The sequence below is a fragment of the Temnothorax nylanderi genome, unplaced genomic scaffold (assembly GCF_030848795.1).
Source record: "Temnothorax nylanderi isolate EJ_2023f unplaced genomic scaffold, tnyl_v1.0 TNYL_tig0395_pilon, whole genome shotgun sequence".
NCBI classification, from domain to species: Eukaryota; Metazoa; Arthropoda; class Insecta; order Hymenoptera; family Formicidae; genus Temnothorax; species Temnothorax nylanderi.
The window spans coordinates 141557-165108 of record NW_027249457.1 but is presented as its reverse complement, the minus strand read 5'-3'; the positions used below and the strand labels follow the sequence as shown (position 1 = coordinate 165108).

Sequence of the window (23552 nt, the reverse complement as noted above, 5' to 3'; positions counted from 1 at the left end):
TGAATTTATAAATAAATATATAACTGAATATATAAGTGAATTTATAAATAAATAAATAAATATATATATAATGAATATATAACAATATAATTTTACATTTGCCAACTTACATTCGATCGAACATCCGTGCGTCCTCGTCGACGCGGATCGTGACTTGCAGACAGGGCGGCGCTCCATCGACGATATTTCTGAGGCGATGCTGCAGCTGCAGCACCGTCTCGTGTAAGTCGTCCGTAGCCCTAGCTACGGACGTTGCCTGGATTTGCGCCAAATCGCACACTCCTTTCAGTTTGGATATTTTGTCCATTACGTGTTCTTAGGAATAATTCACGTCACTAGCTCGAAAAACTGTAAACGAACTACACCCGAGTCTAGCCTCGAGTCCTTATATATATCGAGGATGTGCAATCGAAGAAGGATGCGGAATCAAAGAAGGGATGTGCAATCATAAAGGATATTGCGTGTGTAATTAAAACTATGTAAAAAATTGACCTTTGCACACAGGAAGAGATGCATTTTTCTAATCAAACCGACTCATCCGCCGGAATCGTCGACGCATTTCTTCCACCCCGAGACCCCCGCCGCCACCTGTCCGCGCTATCGGTAGCGAGCATGCCCGTGTAAGTCGCTCGTATCGCGACGCATCGTCATCGTCCATAAAAGAAGCAAGATATTGTGCAATAAAAACTATTTTCAGAAACTTTGCACAGAGGAAAAAATGCATTTTTTTTTTTCAAAACGGACTCATCCGCCGGAATCGACGCATTTTTTCCACCGCGAGACCCCGCCGCCACCTGTCCGCGCTATCGGCAACGAGCGTCACCGCGTGAACCGCGCGTCGCGATCGCGCTCATATCGCGAAACGCCGTTATCGCAGTTCCGCCGTTTCTCTCGCTCTCTCTCGCCCTCGACGATGTGGCTCTCGCGCGTAATCGCGTTAACCGCGTGTTTTATCGCCGCGAGGTGCGTCAATCCCACGGATGAGAATTACGCACATACGATCGATTACCTGCGGAAATACGGATATCTGACCGAAGATGTGGACGCGTTTCCGGCTCAGAGACGAAACGACGTTCTTCGTAACGCCATCGAGGAATTTCAACGATACTACGGTCTGCCCGGCGATGGAACGCTCGACGACGAAACGCTGCAATTTATGCGTAAACCGCGATGTGGTTTCCAGGATATCCTGAAGTACGGAACGGCGGCGAGTCTATCGAAATGGCCGAGGACTCACCTGACGTGGGATTTTTACGTAGCCGCCAAAGAAGAGCTGAATACCGCAAGGGCCGCGTTCGACCTGTGGTCGCAACATTCGGCGTTGACGTTCGAACGCTCCGAAACGAATCCTGACATTATAATATCTTGGCGAACCCGACGTTACGGTAACACGAATATCGACGTAAACGGCCCAAATTGCTCGGCCAAATTTGACGGTCCCGGTAACGTGCTGGCCCACGCGTATCTCCCGACGAATGAAGCGGGATTCGTCTCCGAGATGCACGTCGACGGTGACGAGCCGTGGCATATTCACGTCGGTAACAATCCCCCGAATACGTTTTCCCTGCATTTCACGCTGACGCACGAGATCGGTCACTCTCTCGGATTGCCGCACAATGAGCGCAAGACCTCGGTGATGTTCGCGTACTCGCCCGACAAGCAGTATCCGGTTAGGCTCGACAGATTCGACATTCTCGACATTCAACGTTTGTACGGTGAAAAACGGACGAACGCGCCCTCACAGACGCCGCCGCCGCCGCCGCCGCCGCCGCCGCCGCCGCCGCCGCCGCCGCCGCCGCCGCCGCCGCCGCCGCCACCACCACCGCCACCGCGGTCACGGCCGCCGCAACCATCGCCGGACCTGTGCGCCCTTGGTCGCGTAAACGCGATATTGATTTTGGAAAATCGAATGTACATCTCGTACGGGCGTTACGTTTGGTCGATCGATCTGGACGGTAGGACGTACAATGGACCGTTAGCCCTGTCGAATCACATGAGCTTTCTTCACGACAATTACACGCGCATAGCTGCTGCCTATCAATCTCCGTCCGGTGATCTCATGGTGTTCGTAGATAATTTGGTATACATGGTTCAATATCCGGAATTTTCTCTGAGGCCAAATTGGCCGAAGACCTTGCGAGAACTCGGATTTCCCGCAGATGCGAAACTCAACGGAGCGGTAAACACCCATAGAGGCCGTTCCTTCGTGATGTACAACGGTAACTCGGTGGGCGAGATAGACGAATGTACGAAGAAAGTCGTCAGACGTACGCCTCTCGAGGCGACGTTTCCCGGAATACCGACCGGCGTGACGTCGATCTTCCGATACGTCGACGGCAATCTGTACTTCACCACTCGAACGCAGTTTTACAGATTTAACGAATTTACGAAAACAGTCACGGCCGCCGGTAAATTCGATCTACGGATGCTGAATATCGTCTGCCCTAAGACCGAACTGTTGCAGCAGTTGCGCGATCTTCTCGATCGAATCGTACGCGTCGGCGATTTAACGTCACCGGCGAGCGATTCGGACGACGACGACGACGACGGCGGCGGCGTTCAGCTTTACGATCGCCGTATCCGCCGAAGGAAGTAGAGGACTGCGCAAATCCCCACACCACACCGCACATCGCGCGATATAAGTGAGAACTTTTCTACTTATACCGATGTGTTCCCGCCAAAGCATCAGTATCGCATCGTCAGCTGAATACGACGCGTCGAAACAGAAATCAGAAACGAACGATACTGCAACGCGCGTGCGAAATGTTCTCGACGTTGGCCGATCGACCCGCGCTGAGGGATCTTTCCCCTCGCGAGACGGATTCGGAGGTGAACGACAACGGCAAAAGACGAAGGATCGAATCGACGGACGATCATCATCAGCATCATCATCATCGGGAGTCGCGTTCCAGCTCTCACCCCCCCCCCCCCCCAACGACGTTCGCCACCCCGTCGTCGCGCCTGCGGTGCGCATCCTGGCGACCCGTTATCCGCTGACGACGACTGGCTACAAATACTTAGCCATCGGTGTCACGGTTAAGTCACCGTGGTACGGTATACCCGCACCTTCGTACGTGGATATCGCCCTGGGAGATAAGCAAGGCAAGGAGATCTCTCTGACGCTTGATATGTGGAAAAGACTACTCGAGCGCAAACACGACATATTGGCGTGTCTGCGAGTCAACCTCGTCGATGGAACCCGCCCCCCCCCCCTCGCCGATATCGATCGGAGACCTGACGCTGCGATTCGGATTGATCAACAACCTGTCGATCTTGCGTATGGAACTACCCAACGCGGCTCGTCTGGCAATGTCGCTCGGCACCCTGCTCTCGCTGTACGATTTACAATTTTGCGTCGATCTCATCGTCTCGGCGCTGAGCGCGGTCACCGAGGAAGTCGACGCGAAGTATTCGCGCTATCAGGAGATAGCCGCCAACGCGATTAAGACGGGAACTTCGGCCAAGACTGCGATACTGAAAAGCGAGTTTTTCGATCCTAACAAGATCGTCGACTGTGAGATTACCGCGCTTTGTTTCAAATCCTGAACGTCACGACACACGTTTACAAATTTATATATATATATTTATACACACAGAAACAATGTAAACGAGTATCGACGTATGTAAATACATATTTTATTTTTCAAAATAAAAAACTACCGCTCGTACGCGGATATCTCATATATGTGTTCTCTCTCTTTCTTTTCCGTACCTATCTCGATACGATCCCGCGCTCCCTAAGTCCCCCGACTCCGCTTACTCCACGATCGTCGCGATTGCGTCATCTACGATGCGTAGGGAAGGATCGAAACAACTTTCGCACCGAGACGAACAAGAACGAAGAACGGTTATCGGGACCCGCGAAAAAGAACGGCCTTGAACACGTTCGAACGTGTTTTCGCGCGCTCACTAATCCCACGGCGCGGGGACGTCGAGAAGAGCGACCTTGAACAAGTTGGAACGAGTTTGGATGCGTTCGAACGCGCGCGATGAAAAAAAATTATTCGCGATGACGCGCGAATCGGGGCGGATTTCCGCTCGCGGCCGATAACGCGGTCGATAACGCCGATCCGAGCGCCCTCTCGGAGCGTCCGGGAACGACGATCCCCCCCACCCCCGGTGGCAACCCTGCGGCGCGAAATTCCCCATCACCCGCCTAGGGAATTTACGTCTTTCAAGTTACCGCAAGGTGGCAACACTGCGGTGCGAACTTCCCCATCACCCGCCTAGGGACAGGTGTTCCCACAAAATCCTCGCATATGATTGGACAGCCTCGAGTCTTCGTACCGCGATCTGATTGGACAGCGATACACCTTTGTCCAGTTACAGGGGAATGTTTGTCCGGTTACAGGGGAAATTTCCCCTCACACCTGTCACCCTCACCTCCCCTGTTTCCCCTTGCACCTGTCCGCCTTTCACCCCCCCTCGCCCATTCCCACCCCATGCCCCCCCCTCGTCCCCCTCGCCCATCTCTTATGGCGTTCTCCCCGCGTGCGCGCGTCCCCCCCCGCTTCACCTCGGTTGTACCCGGCAGCCGAGGGTACTGTTATTGGTCTACTCATTAGGAGCAGGCTTTTCAAATGCCAGAGACTGGGATGGTCATCATCGCGGTCATCCAAAAATTAATGTTTTTTATATACTTCTTACAATATTTCCCTTTAAGGTAATGCTGGAGCCGTCTGTTTTACCGGCATTTTTTTTGTCGAAACGTAGCGTCGTTAATATTTGACAGAATTAAAAATCCTTCTCCAGAATTGCAGTACATACATTAATGATTCAGGGGAACTCTGATTTTATATAGAAAACGAGAAAAAATTACGGAAGTACAGATTTCCTTATCTACTTTTATTCCAATATGGCGTCTCGAGTTGCGGCGAGCTGTCAGCTCGTCACAAGATGTATTTCATATAAGAGATATACCATTGGTACGAACGCGAAAACAAGTTCCCCTGAATTGTACAACAATAAAAACATCGATAAACCCCCCAAATCAAGATTTGGAAGCGTAATATAAAAGTATAATTTCGATGTGTATATCGTGCGTATGTGTGCGTGCAATGTAGCGTGCTATCCTTGTCTATATCTTTGTCTATACAAGGACAGATATAGTCGGTGAGCACTTCTTTATCGACGCTGATCGAGTTCGCCTGCGGCTCCAGCATCCCCTTAATGTTTCCTTATAAATTTTTTTATAAATGTAAATAATTACATTTTTATGTTTAAATAATATATAATATACTGCTTTATTCGAGACATTTATAATTTATTTCAAAAAGGGGTTGAGCAAAATAATTGAAACAGCTTGAGAATTTAATCTTTTTAAGAATTTACATATATGAATTTATATAAATATAAAATATATTTTATATATTTATGTTAAACAAAATATCTGAAAAGCTTTGAGTATTTACGCACACTTTATAAATATAAATTCTTAAAAAATGTAAATGCTCAAGCTGTTTCAATTATTTAGAAATCTAAAAAAAAAGAGATCTTAATTTAAGCAAACGTTGGACAGAGAAAATGGAATCTGTCTGGGTTTCCCATTTAGAATCGCACCTTGGGCAAACGTTGGGTAGAAAAAGTGGAATCTGTCTGGGTTTCCCATTTAGAATCGCACCTTGGGCAAACGTTGGGTAGAAAAAGTGGAATCTGTTTGGGTCCCTACTGAAAAAATTTTATTGAGATCACAATTGAGAACTCCATAAATAATGGAATGAGAACTGTTATGAGAAATCAAATACGATTATTGCAAAATTCCTCATAATAATTCTCATTAAATTTCTCACTAAAAAAGTTTAGTTTAAAAATTTTAGTCTTTTAAAGTAAGAGAAAAGGTGAAATCTCAAAAATAGAGCATAAATTAAGTGTATATATTTATTAAAATATATTTTTTAAATATTTTTGGCGAAACAATTTCAATTTTTGTTCTTTGGTCCATTAGTATTATTTTAGGAGTATTGCATATGCACATACAAGAGATGTATACAAAATATATAAAAAATCCAAATAAACTACATTATTTAAAAACAAAACATAATGTATCTTATTATCTTTAAAAACAAATATATAAACTTGTAGGTACTAGTATGTACGTAAATTAGGAACAGTAAGAACTGCAGGTTATTTTAATTGCTTGTTTCACTTCTTCTTTCATTTGCCATCTCTGTCTCGCTCTGATCCTTATATTTTATTCGTACATCTCTTATTTTCGTACAAATTATTTTAAATGAATCATTTAAATCGTATATCATCTTTCATTTTTAATTCACGTAGGTAGTCATTATACAAACCTACAAAAAATCCACGAAATTATTAAAACATAAGTGAAAAATTGTATAAAGAAAAAATTGTGCTTACTTAATGCCAAAGACAGTTTTCTTGGACTAAGTACTTTAACTGTGCCACTGGATGACTTATAACGTGTTCTACTTTTATCAAGGCATCTATTTTTCAGAATGTTGGGTGGCCAAATATGAACCAACACATCATTAAAAAATAAAGAAGGCTTCTTTTGCATTTTGGTCATTTGCCAAGACAATAGATCCACTGATATATTTTCTCCTAAATATGTCTGTTAAAAATATATTTTTTAAATAGATATCTTAAAAATAACAAAACTGAAGGAATTCATTAATTAATTCACTAAACAAAGTAGAAAAGGTTTATATAAATAATTTTAAACTTGTAATTAAAATAATTTACAATAAAATTGGTAAAAATAAAATATAGTGTGTTATTTGACGTATCTGACTATTTAATTATATTAATTTATTGATATTTAATTTATTGATTGACCAATATGACATGGAAATTTTATTTACACAAAATAGAAAAATAGGATTACTCGTTCTTCAATCAATATTACAATTGTAATTATTTTTAATTTATAGATAGGACTTATTGCTTCCACAATGGTCACTCTGTAATTTGTCTATAATATTGAACCTGAAGAGGACTAGAATTCCCGGTCGAAACGTTGTAATATAATTAATAAATAGCCAGATACATCAAGTAACACGCTATATTTTATTAAAATAATTTAACAAATGTCTTACCCTTTTATTTGAAATTGTCTCATAACGCTTATGAGTATTATAAGAATCTACATAATCCAAAGCATCCTGTATCCTTTTTCGTTTCAATAGTTTATTATTTAACTTTTGTGAAACTAAAAAATAAAGATCAGTCTTAACATTCGTTATATATTTTACTTTAAAACGTATTAAAAAAATAGAAATACATTTGTAATACGTTGTAAAGTAAAAACATAAATTAGATATTTTACAATCAAGAACACTTTTTTGTGACATTTATTTTTCCAAATAGATTTACTAAGATTATGTAATGGATTATCAAAATTATATACAGTTATACCTATGTACCGCTCATAATTATTCAAACGACAGATACGAGTTTTATATTTTACTCCAATTTTAAAACCTAAGTCTAGTCAAGTTTTTTTACAGGAAAAATTTATTTTGGACCAAATTGTTTAAGAATTTTCTTAAACACTATAGTCTATAATATAATATTTAATTAAAAAATTATTCATTAATTCTTATTTAAATAACATTCATCAATATGCGCACTTTTGCTTTGATTATTGGTTTACAGAATTTTGCATTTGTTCAACTAATTTTGTCATTTGGATATGCTGATATTTTTTCTCTTATATGTCTCTTATAATTTCTTCCATATGTCGTTTCCGTTTATAAAAAACATAGATTTTATTAAATAAAATAATAATATATTAATAGCGGCTTCATAATAATTGGAGATAGTTTGATGGATGTTGTTTCAATAATTTAAATTCAGTATATGTCCAATTACAACCAATATACTACAGAAACAGCGTTATACCCGTATCACACTAGCGATTGGCGATTGCATTTACGTTTGCATCTACGTCTTTTGACCAATCAGAACGGAAATCGCGAATCACAATCGCCAACAGCTACTTTCTGATTGGTCAAGAGACGTAAACGCAAACGTAGACGCAATTTGCGAATCGCTAGTGTGATACGGGCATTATTATGTGCTAACAGTATGGGACATTTATCTACTTAGGTTTTAAAATTGGAATTGGAGTAAAGTATAAAAGTCGTATCTGTCGTTGGAATAATTATATATAAGCGGTATATTATTACATACATTATATATATATATATATATATATGAATATAATATATAATGTGTGTGTGTGTGTGTGTGTGTGTGTGTGTGTGCAAAATATTACTTACCACTTTGTCCTTCACATGACACATCGTTGTCTTCATTGTCATCTATATTTTGCTCCGAGCACCGAGTATTATTCTCTTCTTCAAATAAACATCTAACGTTTTCATTACTTGTACTTGCTATAAGTTCATGCAAAAAACATTGATTATAAATTTTTTCTTTTGCATTGTACATTAGCATAAGAATGTAACAATCTGAATAAAATTACATAAGAAATTTAACTAAAATTAATTAGTACAATTAAGAATTTTTAGTTGACTGTAACTGGCAATGATTATAATCGTAGCAACGATTATACTCGTCATGACGAATCGTCACCGCGTTTCGACCAAGGATTCTTGGTCATTTTTACATGCCTCGGTGGTCGAGTTGGTACGACGCCTGCACGGAATGAGGGAGGTTCCAGGTTCGAACCCTGGCTGAGGTAATATTTTTCGCAATGAATTTAATTATTTAATCAAGACGCTTATATTATAAGCATCTAAAATTACATCAATTTAAAAATGACCAAGAATCCTTGGTCGAAACGCGGTGACGATTCGTCACGACGAGTATAATCGTTGCTACGATTATAATCATTGCCAGTTACAGTCAACTAAAAATTCTTAATTGTATTTATTATTCTTTCTGGCGAAGCAAATGTTACTTATTCGGTTTAAAATTAATTAGTGCAAAAAATTATTAATTATTAATTATAAATTTGATTTTTACTTACCATTATTAGAATCACTAGAAGATTTCAATATATTCCGATTAAATAATCTTCTCTTAACATGATGTATCTTTCTTGACCTTTGGCGAATACGTCCGTTATCACAAATCTTTGAAACGTCATCAGAAACATTATCTACAACATCCTGTTGGTTTCTGTCTTCAACATCGTCGTCACTTTTATCTTCAACATTGTCTTCAACATTGTCTTCACTTTTATCTTCAACATTGTCTTTACTTTTATCTTGAACATTGTCTTCAACATTGTCTTCACTTTTATCTTCAACATTGTCTTCAACATTGTCTTCAACATTGTCTTCAACATTGTCTTTACTTTTATCTTCAACATTGTCTTCAACATTGTCTTCAACATTGTCTTCAACATTGTCTTCAACATTGATATCTGATATATAAATAACAAGAGCATTTCAAACATTTCAATATTTGTAGCACATTAATCAAATATATTCATTATGCAACAATCTTTATATATTCATGTACTAATTCGGATAATTTCTTCAAAAATACTATGTAGTTTCATAACTTAAATTTTATCAATTACCTTTATGTAGAACATCATTAGGAATGTTACGTTGATTCGCGAAACTTGTTATAGAGTTATCATTAATTTTTGGCCTTTCATTCAGAAAATTACTTTTTTTGTATGATTGCAGAACTTCCTGGGCAATTGTTATTGCCACATTTCTTTTTACGGTGTCTGTTTTATGCTGAAAAAATATTTATATATATTTGCAAAAAGTGTTATGCAATGTCTTTTATATGAATAGAAAAGTAACTGTTTAATTCTAGAATATTCTGTTACACGAGAAAAATTACACTGTAGAAAATTTTTTCATGACGACTACAATCTATTACAGCGAATTCGGTTGGACACATTAATGCGCATTAATGTATTTTAAAGCCGTTGTGCACTGATGTAAGCTGAGTGTAAAGTGAAATGCAAATATCTCGAATGATAAAATAAATATTTTTCCAAACAGCACAGTAAAGTATATTCAAAATTTTCGTGGCTTAACCCGTGTTTATGTATTAAACACATATTTTTACATCGATTTGTGTACAACGACTTTAATGTGCAACCGAATTCACTATTATAATAGCTGTCTTGACATCTTTTTCGTTGCAAGTATTCTTAACTGCAAAAAAGTTGTATTCTAAAGCGTCCAAAAGTAAATAATGAAATAATGAAGTAAAAAGAAATACTAACTATTTGCATGTTCTGAAATAATTAACAGTAGTTCAAAATAACAAGTTTGACATTTGGGGATACTCCAAAGTATTTTTATTAAAATTTTACAAATAATTAATTTTCTTTACAATGTGAAGAATATAGATTTTTCGTCCTACGTTGAATAAAGTTCAATATTTTAAATATGAAATAAAATGTTAAGCGGGTACACAGACTTCTACATATAACGCATAAGGAAATAAACCAGAGTGCTTCATTTCTATGGAGAACTCTGATTGGTTTATTTCCTTACGCCTTATGCATTATGCGTTATACAGAAGTCTGTGCTCCTTGCTTTATTAATAGCAAAAAATCTGAAAAAGTACATTTAAAGAGATGCCTAAGCCGTCTGTATTACAGATAAAATCACGATTTTCGTTCTACGTTCCTTCCGTTATGTTAAATGAACAGCATAAAAAAAAGGTGGATGAGGGATTCTCTTAATAATTATTTTTTTTTGTATCTATTATAGTAATGTAAGTAAAGATAAACTTACTATCTTTCTACGACACAACCCCTGTGTGTCAGAAGAGGAATCTTCATTATAATCGGAACTTGTTACATCCACCTTCTGTGAGGCATAGCGTATTCTTTCGCACTTCATCCGTTTTTTAGCGACAGCTTCATTTTCTAAAATCATAATTATTTCCTGTATTTAAACTATAAAAAGCTGTTTTGTTTATTTTTTTATTGAGCTACTTATAATAAGTACTAAATAGAATTTATATGTAACAAAGAATAGTTATTCCATTATTTTATGTATTGTAACTTTTACATAAATTGTTTTACATAATGTGTTTGAAACATGACTTAAATTTAAATAAAAAATGATACTTATTATGAATACTAAATTGTCTTATTACCAGCTAGAAATCCAATTTGAGCTCTGTAATATCCATCATGCTCGTGATCATCGTTGCATTTATTTGCACACTGCCACTTTACGAAATATATATTATGTTTATGGAAATCACTCTCGTCTTTTGGATTAAAGGATACCAGTTTTTTTTTGCTATTCTTGATTTTTATGAAGTCTATTGGCACGCAAAAACTTTCCGTTTTTGTGTCCATAAATCTGATACAAGCGAATGTAGGTTTTCCGCTCATTTCTCATTAAATGTATTTTACACTAGGTTATATTCACGGATATATGTATAATAACACTATATTAATAGAAATCACAACGTGTATTTATCGACAACAGCAGTAATATGACAAAAGCAACAATTGCTAAATCTCAGACTACTGCGTACTACTGAGACCGGGTTACCGGGTAAAGTCGCGAACTCGCGAGAGATCTCGAGCACGACATCAAAAGTGAAAAGAGCCCGCGTGTATCTCGTACTACGTAGGGATCGGTAACCAATAGGCGGATGCCGTGTTGCCAGGCACGAGTTGTCGCATGCGTAACCGCCATCTGCCCCGTTTTACACCAGGGCTGTGTTCGAAAACCTCACCCAATGGATAAAAACCCTAGAAAATCCTATAGTGCACGTGACGCATGCTATAGATTTTCATCACTCGTGGTGCACCCGGGTGACGTTTTCGAACGCACCCCCACACCCCCAGTTGACCAGTTCAAACAAGTTCAGTACGTTTATCTAATTGTAAGAAGGACGAATACTTTGTGTTTATGTGCGTCATATTAAAACTGTTTCTTGAGTGATTTGTACAAAGTATATTTTGAAAGGCCTGGATGAAGTGAAGGCATTAATGTGCGATCATCTGTACTAATTTAAAGGATAACGACTTGAAAACTTATAAGCAACGCGCTATGTGAGAAGAGTGAATAATTAGCATCTACATACTTTTATTGCCGGTAAATATGTTTTAAAAATAGTGAGTAAAAAAATTCTTAGAAGTATGCAAGTTCTGACTTTGTTCCATTCAAGCTAACCTCTAATCAAACCTAACAGTAGCATTAGCTGAAGGCACTAATTTTCGCTCATCCGAGAGAACTAAAAAAAAAAAATAGTAGCATTACAGCAATATTATAATTTGCAATTTTGCAATGTAATACGTTTGTGTATCAGACAATTAATCCCCGATAGAAAAACAAAATTACATGACAAAATCTGAAATTTGGAATGCTGTTATGTGTCTACATTTGGAACAATATATGTAGAAATTTATACTTTTCATTAAATATTTATAAATATATTTGCACAATTTATTTCTAAATAGTATTTTAGCAAAACTATAACATAATGGCAAATCATGTTAGCGGAATATTTTCATAATTTAATTTGGAAAGAAATTACCTAATATAAAAATGAATCAATATGTATCGCTTAAAAAAAAAGTACAATATTCTGAAATTATAATTTTAAAAGAAAAACTTTCAAAACTTTTTAACAAAAAATAATTTTTTGAGACTGCATGATTGTGTATAATTTATATCCTGAATTGAATTGATAAATTTTTGGCAAATATTATTTAGAAATTTTATCCCGACAAAACTGCTGCGTTATGCAGCATCTTAGTGCATCAAAATGTGAGATTCCTCTATTTCGTGATGCAATTATTGTACAATATATATTTGGGTCATATTTCTATCGGGGATTATTTAATAGGCGATTTTACGGAAAATTATATCAGTGTTATATATTATTATTGTTTGGTATTTACTGCGATATAGGTCTACATCGATCATTTGAAATGCATATCAAGTAGTATTGAGTTGATCAGCCAATTATTAAATTAATTTTCTAATTATTTACTACGTAATTGACCTATCAAATAATTGGTGTAAACTAACGCTGATGAAAAATCATTGTTTATCATATTTTCTTAGAAATTTTCTAATAATTTTTATACTTTAGATTTATGCAAAATTCTGAGAAAATACGTTAAATTGCTCAGATACCTACTCTAAAAAATAATTGGATGAAGATTTTTATAATATCAGTACATTCTATCTGTATGTTTGAGAATTTCTGATGAATTGTGCGATTTTTTCATATTTATACAGATTTCGAAAAAGATACGTTACACTACGGTCCACTTAACGCTTCGAAGCATTTGTTGCGTTAAATGAACCGCAGCCTTGATTACAGACTTTAATAGCAATTTTAAAATATTACAGAATGCAGAATAAAAGAAATACCAGAAAGAGATATTTGATTGAGGGTGACGATGCAATTACTGCTTCACAAAAGTCCAGGTTGAAACGATGGGCTAGGACACGTAACCAAAATGAAAATGTAATATTCTTGTGTTTAATATTTTCTGTACGTTTCAAGTTGTTTTAGCCAAAATATGTCCTTATTTTTAATGTAAATGTACAGGTTGCAGACAAACATTGTGAAGAAGCAGAGCACAACAACAATATTAATAACATAAACATTTCTTCGGAAAGAACAATTTTAACTGATGATGATGTTATTGAGGAAGTAAGTTATAGCACATCTCTATTATAAAATTTTTTGTACAAATATGGCCGATATTTATAGTCGATTCTTATATTTAAGATCATCTTAAGTACAGTCTTAAGATGTCATAAGCCACTCACAGAGCCATATTAGCATCTTAAGACATTACTTACGATGATCTTGAAATAAGAACCAACTATGAATTGGTTCTTGCTTTTAATTCCTCGCCGGATCCAAGTATATACGAACATTATGAACCAATCATATGAAAGAATTATTGACCGATTGCTTTCCAACTACGACACAAGTCGACACAATCGTATAGAGCTAAAATGCAATCGCTTAGTGATTCTTTTATACGATTAGTTCATACTTTCATACACGTGGATCCGACAAGGAACTGAAAGCAAGACATCATGCGACACCAATGAAGTCTATACTATACCGAAATATAAACTTCTATAGAAGAAAATATTACAAGTGATAGTGAAAATTATTCTGAACCCGTTCTTTTCTCTCATTTTGTCAGTTCTTCTTTTGCCAGTCCTATTGCCCAATCAAAAATTGCTGGATTGAGACAGAAACGGAAGAAAGTTACCCGTCTCTCTTTTTTCTGTCCCTAGCGCTAAGCACGACAGTTTACTTTCCAGTATAGTATAGAGTTCACTGGGCGATGCTGTGTAACACAGTGTTCCGTAGCTGGAAAGCACTCGATATATACTAGGATAATGTCCCTTATTTTTATATGATAAAATATTCTTATATATTTTTATGATCTGAACTTTTTTGTGTGTGATTCTTATACCAATTGTTAACCTTTTAGATCGAAAAAATGTATAATATCTATAAAAATGTAAATATAAGAATATTGTATTATCGTATAAATAAGAAACACCCTAATATACATCAGGGTCCCATTTTAAAGGACCCAGGAAAATATCTCTAAAAATATGAAAGATACGGAAAAATATTTTGTACAAAAGTTTGATGACTTCGAGGAGGGACATAAGATTGTACATACCATTGGTCTGACCTTGGATAATCGTTTGAAGGTCACATAAAGATCACCATCAATCTCTTAAATTGAATCCCCATATTTGATTGCATTTTCTTATAGCTTATCTTGAGAGCTTTTCAAAACGTTATAATAAAGTATTTTTTTAGTTATAAGGCTTGAAAGTTACGTGTGTGTGTGTGTGGCGCGCGCGTTTTATAATAACTGTTCTGGCATCTCTGCTTTTGAACAGTTATTATAAAAAAAACAAAGACATATAAAAGAAATGTAAATCCAACCGGGCAATCTTTGTATGGTACACCTTGGGTAATGCTAATGCCGGCGGTGCTGTAACTTTCAAGTCTTTAACTCAAAAAAAACTTAATGAAAAAATACTTCATTATAATGTTTCGAAAAACTCTCGAGGTAAGCTATAAGAAAATGTAATAAAATATAGGGGGTTTAATTTAAGAGATTGATGGCGATCTTTATGTGACCTTCAAATGATTATCCAAGGTCCAAACAATGGTACCATCTTATGTCCGTCTCGAAGTCATAAAACTTTTGTACGAAACGTTTTTCCGTATCTTCTATATTTTTCAAGATATTTGCCTGGATTCTTTAAAATGGGACACTTTATATAGTTATTAGTATTTATAATTTCAACATCATCATTATTATATAAATTGTTTTAGGTAAAAATTTGTGACAAATCGGAATCATTTAATTCACTTCAGGAATGTTCGTCGAGTAATGAAGAATATTTTAGTAGCTTAGATTCCAAGACAACAGCTACAAATATTTTGGAATTTCTTTCAATCTCAGATAATTTGCAAACAATTATAACTCCGATTAAAACAAATTGTGCTGAACTTATGTTAATGATATTGCAGTTTAGTAATACTTACATGCTACCCTTAACTGCAATTAGTAATTTAATAAGTTTGATCAATAATATATTTGTAAGTCCTATATTGCCAGAATCACGTTATCTCATCGACAAACTGTTTAATTTTGAAAATAAGGCACAGTTCCATACAATTTGTCCTAATTGTAACAATTATTTGGGAAAGAAAACAGAAATTGGTAATGAGGTTTATTGTAATATGTGCGCCTCATCAATTAATGTCTCAAATTTATCTTCTTCTAACTTTTTTGTGATTCTTGATCCTGCAAAAGAAATTTCAAATCTTATAGAGAGCCATAAAGATTATTATAATTATATTGTGCACGAGAGGCTGAATGAAACTGGAGAAATTAAAGATATTTATGATGGATATTGTTATAAAAAGTTTGTAAACAACTTATCTGAACATGAAAGAAATCGATATGTCACTGCTGTATTCAATACGGATGGTGCACCAAGATTTGAAAGTTCTCAGGATTCTATATGGCCGATACAAATCCAAATCAATGAGTTACCACCTCAATTCCGGTTGAAAAACATGATAACATGTGGAATGTGGTTTGGTAAGAATAAACCAGAGATGAATACTTTCTTACATATATTTGTTAAAGAAATAAATATGTTGAACGAAAAGGGAATAGAATGTACAATCTATGGAGAGAAGCGATTACTTAAATTATACATGCTCATATGTTGTGTCGATGCTGTAGCTCGTGCTCCAATGCAAGGATTAGTACAATTCAATGCTTACAATTCCTGTAGTTGGTGTTTACATCCTGGAAAATGGCATGACGGATGCGTGAGATTTCCAATTCTTCATTATCGTCCAATAGAGAGAGACGTTGTATGTACGATAATAAACGGCGAACGAGCTATTAAATCCGGAACTGTTATCATGGGTATAAAAAATGTTACATCTCTAATTAATTTTCCATTTTTTAACATAATTGATGGTTTTGTACCAGATTACTTGCACTGTTATTTAGCCGGAGTTGCAAAACAAATAACTGAATGTATTTTAAAATTACTGAAGAGAAGTGACATTGAGCAACTAAATTCTCTTTTGCTTGAAATTAAAGTTCCAAATCAGTTATGTCGATTAACAAGATCATTAAAAGATAGACACCATTGGAAAGCAAGAGAATGGGAAAATTGGCTATTATACTACAGTGTACCTCTATTTGGAACTGTAGTAAATAATGAAATTCTGCAGCATTGGTTATTATTAGCAGAAAGTTTATATGGCCTTTTAAAAACTTCCCTATCAATAGAGGAATTAGACAGAATTGATGAGTCGCTACATAAGTTTGTGCTAGGTGTAGAAATATTGTACAAAAAGCGTGCTATGACATATAATGTGCACCAATTATTACACATTAGCAAAAGTGTATATAATTGGGGTCCATTATGGGCTCATTCTACTTTCCCATTTGAATCGAAAAATAATAAATTATTAAATGCTATACATAGTGCAAAAGGAATAAATCAACAAATTATAAGATATGCTAATTTTCAGTGTAGCATGTCAATTGTAGAAAGTAGAATGAAGCATAATATATCCGAAGCAACAAATAGCTTTTGTGAAGATCTCACAATTATGCGAGTTAAAAAATGTATAAAACATGATAACATTATGTATTTTGGCTCAGGAAATGCTATGGAACATGATATAGCATTGAAATGTAATGTTTCAGTACATTCAGCTAAAACTTATAATCGAATAGTGAAATGTGGTTGTCTGTATACGTCATGCTTACAACAGAATAATCGCTCAAATAACTCTTATGCTCAGTTAGTCGATGGGAAGTACATCAAAATTATTTCGTTTATTCTTGATATTGAATCTAACATTGCACTTACGATATGTAATAACATAAATGCGGTACCAATGCTTGAAAGTAATTATTTATGTAAAATCATAAGTATTGACATGGACTTGCGCACAGTTGCAACAAAAGACATAGAAAAAATTTGTGTTTATATAAATATAAAAAACAATATGTACATTGCTGCTGTGCCAAACTTATTATTTTATTAATAATTTGTTTTCTGAACATGTGGTTACACAGTTATCTTTTCGCATGTTGTATTATTTATAAATTATATATTATATAATACATTTCGAATATTAAATCCCAATAAAGAAAGAATAATAACAATATAAATATTATAATTTCCTATTTAACAATGTCATTGTAATATAAAACATGTAAATGAAATACTTGAATAAAAATTTATAACATTATAATATATGGATATAAAATATTTATAATATGGATATTATGTTATACTAGTTTAATTATATTTATTATAATTTAAAAATTCTAAGAAAAAATTTTTTTACTTGTCACATATGATCTGTTAATTTCGATCTCATATGAGGAAATTTTCAATAATTTCATTTAAGAACTTATTTATGTTCTTAAATACATTTTTTGTTGAGTTCTCAATTGTGACCTCAATAGAATTTTTTCAGTAGGGGTGTCTCCACGTAGAATCATACTTTTGAAACATTACACTTCTAATCCGAATCTTCATAGATTACCCAACCAGAATCCATCATTTTTTTGGGAAATCGGGATAGATTCCAGTCAGATCCCAGAAAATTTTCTATGCGGGCGATTGAGAATAAATATTTCAGCCTTTACTAGCAGGTACTCTGTTATTGCTGTTGTTTTTCGAATCTACCACACTCAGTGCTATGCCTAATTGTGCTGCATAGTATGTCAACATAATGGATACCTGAGAGTAAGGTAATGGACTGTGGAAATAATGAAATCCGAGCAAAGTATCAGATGTGACGAAGCAAATGCTTCCAATACAACTGCACAATTTAGTCCATGTACATAACTCCTCAAAGAATTGTACTCTCGATATGGTCCTCCATGCCATAGTGACAAGTAATACTGTATAAATTGGCACTCCTATTGCTAAAACCCCGTTCAATCCAGGCATCAATGAATATATAATTACATGTTTAATTAAGTCTGTTACACCCGAAGATTCGATCTCAAATTTAGCGAATTGGTCATCATCGTGTGGTAGCTCCGATTCGTCTTCGTCTTCCGAGAATTGCTTCTGCATATAATTCAAATCGACTTTATTCTTTCTGGAACGCGGTTCTCTCTGAGTTTCGACTGAGCGGCGATAAAGGTAGCTTCTTTCATTTGCGTGGTGTAAAATTTCGTCATAATCATTCAATGGAAGATTGAGGATTCCGAAAGTTATTCGTGGATTAAATTTAATCAAGATTTGTTTTAATTGCTCTTTAAATGTTGGGGGATGCATTATTCGTTCAAAGATGAAACGAGCTCGGCAAGTAAATTCGGCTAGACTTTCCCCCTTTTTAATTTTTAATTCCCTCATTTCCGCGAATAGACCACCATCGGCCCTTTTCACGCCCCACTGATATCGAAAAGCTTTGGAGAAATCCTTCCACGATCGCCAAATCCGTTTACTAATCAAATACCATTGTCGATAGGCACCCTCAAAGATATTCAATAAACATGGAACAAATAGGTCTTTATTTATCCCGCTAGTGCTTAATAGATCCTTCAAAATAAGCAAAAATTGATCTGGATCTTTTTTCGTCTTAGGAAAGTTAATTTTCCAGCTGCTAACAATCCTACCTATCTTTATTCTCGGATTGCAATCCCAAATTTTAGAATAAGACGGCGATGGCGTACGTGGGGTCGTTCGACTATTTCTATAATATTCGCGGTTAGAACGATGATATTCGTCGCTATCGCTCGAATTGCTTGTCTGCCACGACAAAGCCCGTGTTATTGTTTTCGGTTGTCGGTTGTTCGAGTGCTGCGACGGAGATCCCATAAAGCCGCACACACTGCTCGGGTTCTTCATATTTCTATTACGCGTTTCAACTCCTAGGCTATCCTGACCTTGCGAGCTAATAACATTTCTGTTATATACTGGATTTGAATTCGGATCTGTCTCTAATAATTGACAATACTCATGGTCCGACATAGGTTTTTCCTCGGTTACCGTCTTTCCGTTTGGTAAACAGTAAATTACTGTTACTCTTTGTGGCCGCGCTATGGGGTCGGTCACATTTACCCGCGAATTTATATTCCCGGTTTCATCATTAAGGTGAACTCTACGGAGTTCTCTCTCTACGGATCCTTCATACCTCATTGATATATCCGGATTCCCGCTTTCTTTAAAGTTCTCAGGTCTGACAACAGACGGTCTTCCATGATTTCTTCCATACACTACAGTGGAGGCCCCCTCTCGACTATTTAATTGACGCGAGGGTGTTGGCTGATTAGCTCGACTAATTGTCTCTCTATTTTCATTTAATATTTCGCCACCGGAGGATAAACAGACGACCCCCCCCCCCCCCAATGGCATTGTACTACCTGTCGCGTCTCCCCTCTCAGACCGTAGTTTAGATCGCGACGAATTACACAGGCACACAAAAAAAAGTGTCTTGGCCGAGACACTACACTAGTGTATTCCCATGTACTTTTTCCCGCTGAATCCGAATCCGAAGTCAGAATTGTCAGATTGGCTAAAATTTATGAGATAACCACAATAAAACAATTTTTTTTGCCTTTAATTCGTGTTTTTGAGCATTTTTTTGTGGTTATCTCATAAATTTTAGCCAATCTGACTTCGGATTCGGATTCAGCGGGAAAAAGTACATGGGAATACACTAGTGTAGTGTCTCGGCCAAGACACTTTTTTTTTGTGTGCCTGTGCCACCAGGCACACACAAAAAAAAAGTGTCTTGGCCGAGACACTACACTAGTGTATTCCAATGTACTTTTTCCCGCTGAATCCGAATCCGAAGTCAGAATTGTCAGATTGGCTAAAATTTATGAGATAACCACAAAAAAACAATTTTTTTTCCCTTTAATTCGTGTTTTTGAGCATTTTTTGTAGTTATCTCATAAATTTTAGCCAATCTGACAATTCTGACTTCGGATTCGGATTCAGCGGGAAAAAGTACATGGGAATACACTAGTGTAGTGTCTCGGCCAAGACACTTTTTTTTTGTGTGCCTGTGTTATTAATATTTTGTTCCATAAAAGTTTTAATTAAACTCATCATGTGGGTATTACTTTGTATTGTATTGTTATTATTTATAAGTAACTTATTCACTTGTTCCCCGATTGCCTCGACCGCTGTCAATCTAGCATTAACACTTTGTATTTCATTACGTAAAGTACTTATCGCCTCTCTCTCTATAGGCTTAAATCTTCCTACATCATTTAATACCGGAGTATTTCTTCCGCGACCCCGTCCTAATAATACCGATGTTCCGCCCCCCCGCATTATAGGAGGTGGCACCACATTATTTTGTACGGACTGCATAGAGGTACCCGCGTCATCTGGAACCGACTTCGACGAATCTATTGCCGCCTGATCGTCCCCTGAATTAGCGGTCAATTCGTTATCCAACAAGTCCCCCCCTTCCTGGGCCAAGAGGACCGTCTCATCAAGTCGTAGGGAAGAACTGCGAGTCTCTACTTTTTTACTTCTAGTATTCCTCGGCATAGTTTTCTTAGGAGGCGAAAAGAATAAAGAAGTCATACTAATATGACCTTATATGTAATATTAAAGCTCTTTTCCGGAGAAGCTTCACGTAACTCTACGTAATCGACGGATAATTCGATAATCCGATTATAATTAACGAATAAATGCTCAAAGGTAGTTCAACCGAAAGAATCTTTTCTCGCCCGATTCCGGGTGTAAGTATGTTCTGTCACTTTATTTCACTGATTTTCACTCAATATATTTAATGTGAATACATTTATAAGTCGGGGTAATATAGATTATACTGAACAATGTGGAAATACAAGAAATTCAATATCATTGGAGTATGGAAGTACAGGAAACATTGAAACATTATTGAAATTAAACATAATATTGACATTAGATAAATACGAGAAACAGAGGAAGTGTGTATAAACACGCAACGGGTTCAGGCACACCCAAACGTTTGAAATTCGGTAATATTTAACTTGAATATTTTCTCCACTGGATTTACTTTAACTTTATTTAAGAGAATCTCTACTTTATTAATATCAAAACTCCAACGGGCCCCACGTTGAGCGCCAAATGAGACAGGCTGTTTTATTTTATTAATTATTACCAGTGCATTATCGTTAGTTATATTTATAATTTATTAATTATACATAATTTCAGCCTTCACCCGACGCAGCCGGATCCGTAGCCGTCGGGGCTCTAAGTTTACAATAGAAATATTTACAGGGCGCCAGCCAATTTTTACAAAATTAGCAAAAGGGTACACAACAAAACTCAGGGGTGGATGGTCGGAGGGACCCTCGATCAGATATGACTGAATTAGATTTTCGCTTATTATTAATTCACATATTTAACATCATATGGTTAAATTATATAATTATGACTCAGGCAAGAGAATACAGATTTATTATGATACTCACAGTTGCCGACAGGAACTTCTCGACAAATTCTTATATACAATGATTAATATACTTCAGTGACGAAGTACGACGTTTAGTATCGCACAATTTAATAAGGAACAGCGGTCCGACTACTCGGGGGAACGACTCCCGGAATTACAAATATGGTGACGCTAGCACGGCTTTCCGGAGAGTGAGCTTTCCGGCAATCCGGTGCTCCGGCGAAGGCCCAGAGCCTGCGGCTTAGGCCGCTTTGATAGCTGGCGCGTGCGCGTCTCGTTAGTTTCGCCGGTGGGCCTAATGATTTTCGGGCAGCCCCGTCAATTTCCCGGCTTTCTCCGGCGACAGCTGGTTTGGCGTCCTTGTCCGCCTTATGGACTGAGTCTAAGTGTGGCTGATATCGCTGTCTTCTCCTCGCTCTTACAATTGCTGGCACGGGTCGTTCATTCCCACCGATAGTTCCTTTATACCGTATCTCGTCTTTAAGATTTTCGAAATAATACGTTTCCTGTTCGCCTGAGTCACTCTAAGCATCAACATAACACATTTATACAGAATAACAACATCATATGTACGCCAAAAGAACTCCCGACGAGTCGGATCGCGTCAATGTTGAGAGAATATGATTATACTGTTACAATAGTAAAATAAAATTAAACAATAAAATTAGTCAGTCAACTTCAGGACCAGGGTAGCGATCATGTAACTTTTTCCCTAGAGCGGAAACGTGAAAAGTGAAAAGTTTCATGTAACTATCTCTTTCTATTGGTGTTGAATAGAAAGAGATAAACTTTTCACTTTTCACGTTCCGTCCTAGAGGAAAAGATACATGATCGATCCCCAGCTCCCAAAAAGAGTAAGATGGCCACCAACAGAAGCACTCAAAGAGATAATAAACAAAATATGAATACAACAGTCCTATCACATATTGAGAACGTTATTCAGGAAAAAGAAAATGTGGTCAGTAGATTAATACATTTTTTAATATAAAATTTTAATCATTAATTAGAATATTTATCACATTTTATGACAACAGTTCTGTTATTACATTACAGGCTGAAATTATTGATAGTGATGAAGACAGTGATAATAAGTACCAGTTTCACAAGTTGTTAAAACAACAGTTAAACTACAAAGTACTTATTTTGGAGGAGGAGAATAAAAAGCTGCGACTTGATAATGCCCGATTAAGAACACTTCGATGTGTAAATGAAGGTAAGTGCGTTTTTTTTGAAAAGTGAACACTTGCTACGCTCACAATAATATCACTGATATAATTTTCGTTTACAGATTTAGGGCAAATTAATCAGCTCTCCTCAAATATACTAAAAAATCTTGAACGTCTACAAAAGAAGTCTTTACCACCATTAGCTATGCCAGACAAATACCATGATTATCATCATTGCAGCAATGACAATACAAATAGCAGTAAGAGCGAGATGAGAAAAAGCAGTAAGAAGGATGCATTATCAGTACCAACTACGAATGTCACAAAAACAGCTGTATGTTGTTTACTGCTTTTTACTAATAAGTTATGAAAACATTTGTATGGTTAATTGTAAGCGTATTAATAGATAAGATAATCCGATTCCTGCCTCCTTATATATTTCAATGATTGCGCAAGGTGTGATTAACTTAATTGTAGAAAAAAGTAAAAATAATTTGATTACTC

The 23552-nt window shown here is 36.5% G+C and overlaps 4 protein-coding genes across 5 annotated transcripts; 2 read left to right on the top strand and 2 right to left on the bottom strand.

The window, feature by feature from the left end:
• The first annotated feature begins 913 nt into the window (after positions 1-913).
• Positions 914-2596, top strand: LOC139782217 (collagenase 3-like). Its single transcript, XM_071721189.1, has 2 exons — positions 914-1710; positions 1960-2596. Exons 1-2 carry the CDS (start codon positions 914-916, stop codon positions 2594-2596), a joined length of 1434 nt encoding a protein of 477 aa, XP_071577290.1.
• A 3267-nt stretch (positions 2597-5863) lies between these two features.
• On the bottom strand, positions 5864-11644 carry LOC139782218 (uncharacterized). The gene is made up of 7 exons (XM_071721190.1): positions 10698-11644; positions 9515-9680; positions 8957-9355; positions 8244-8360; positions 7059-7171; positions 6361-6574; positions 5864-6293 (listed from the first exon to the last, which is right to left on the bottom strand). The coding sequence occupies exons 1-7, from the start codon at positions 10839-10841 to the stop codon at positions 6235-6237; spliced, it is 1212 nt and encodes a 403-aa protein (XP_071577291.1). The 5' UTR covers positions 10842-11644; the 3' UTR covers positions 5864-6234.
• A 142-nt stretch (positions 11645-11786) lies between these two features.
• On the top strand, positions 11787-17721 carry LOC139782219 (uncharacterized). Of its 2 annotated transcripts, XM_071721191.1 has the most exons (5): positions 11787-12020; positions 13287-13404; positions 13489-13593; positions 15262-16036; positions 16236-17721. In XM_071721191.1, the coding sequence occupies exons 2-5, from the start codon at positions 13288-13290 to the stop codon at positions 16274-16276; spliced, it is 1038 nt and encodes a 345-aa protein (XP_071577292.1). In that variant the 5' UTR covers positions 11787-12020; position 13287; the 3' UTR covers positions 16277-17721. The 2 variants fall into 2 exon arrangements, 1 of the variants encoding a protein (XP_071577292.1); XR_011720819.1 differs by having other exon boundaries at positions 11793-12040; positions 15262-17721.
• A 377-nt stretch (positions 17722-18098) lies between these two features.
• Positions 18099-18436, bottom strand: LOC139782221 (lysoplasmalogenase TMEM86A-like). The gene has a single exon (XM_071721192.1). The coding sequence runs from the start codon at positions 18426-18428 to the stop codon at positions 18111-18113; it is 318 nt and encodes a 105-aa protein (XP_071577293.1). The 5' UTR covers positions 18429-18436; the 3' UTR covers positions 18099-18110.
• Positions 18437-23552: the final 5116 nt, after the last annotated feature.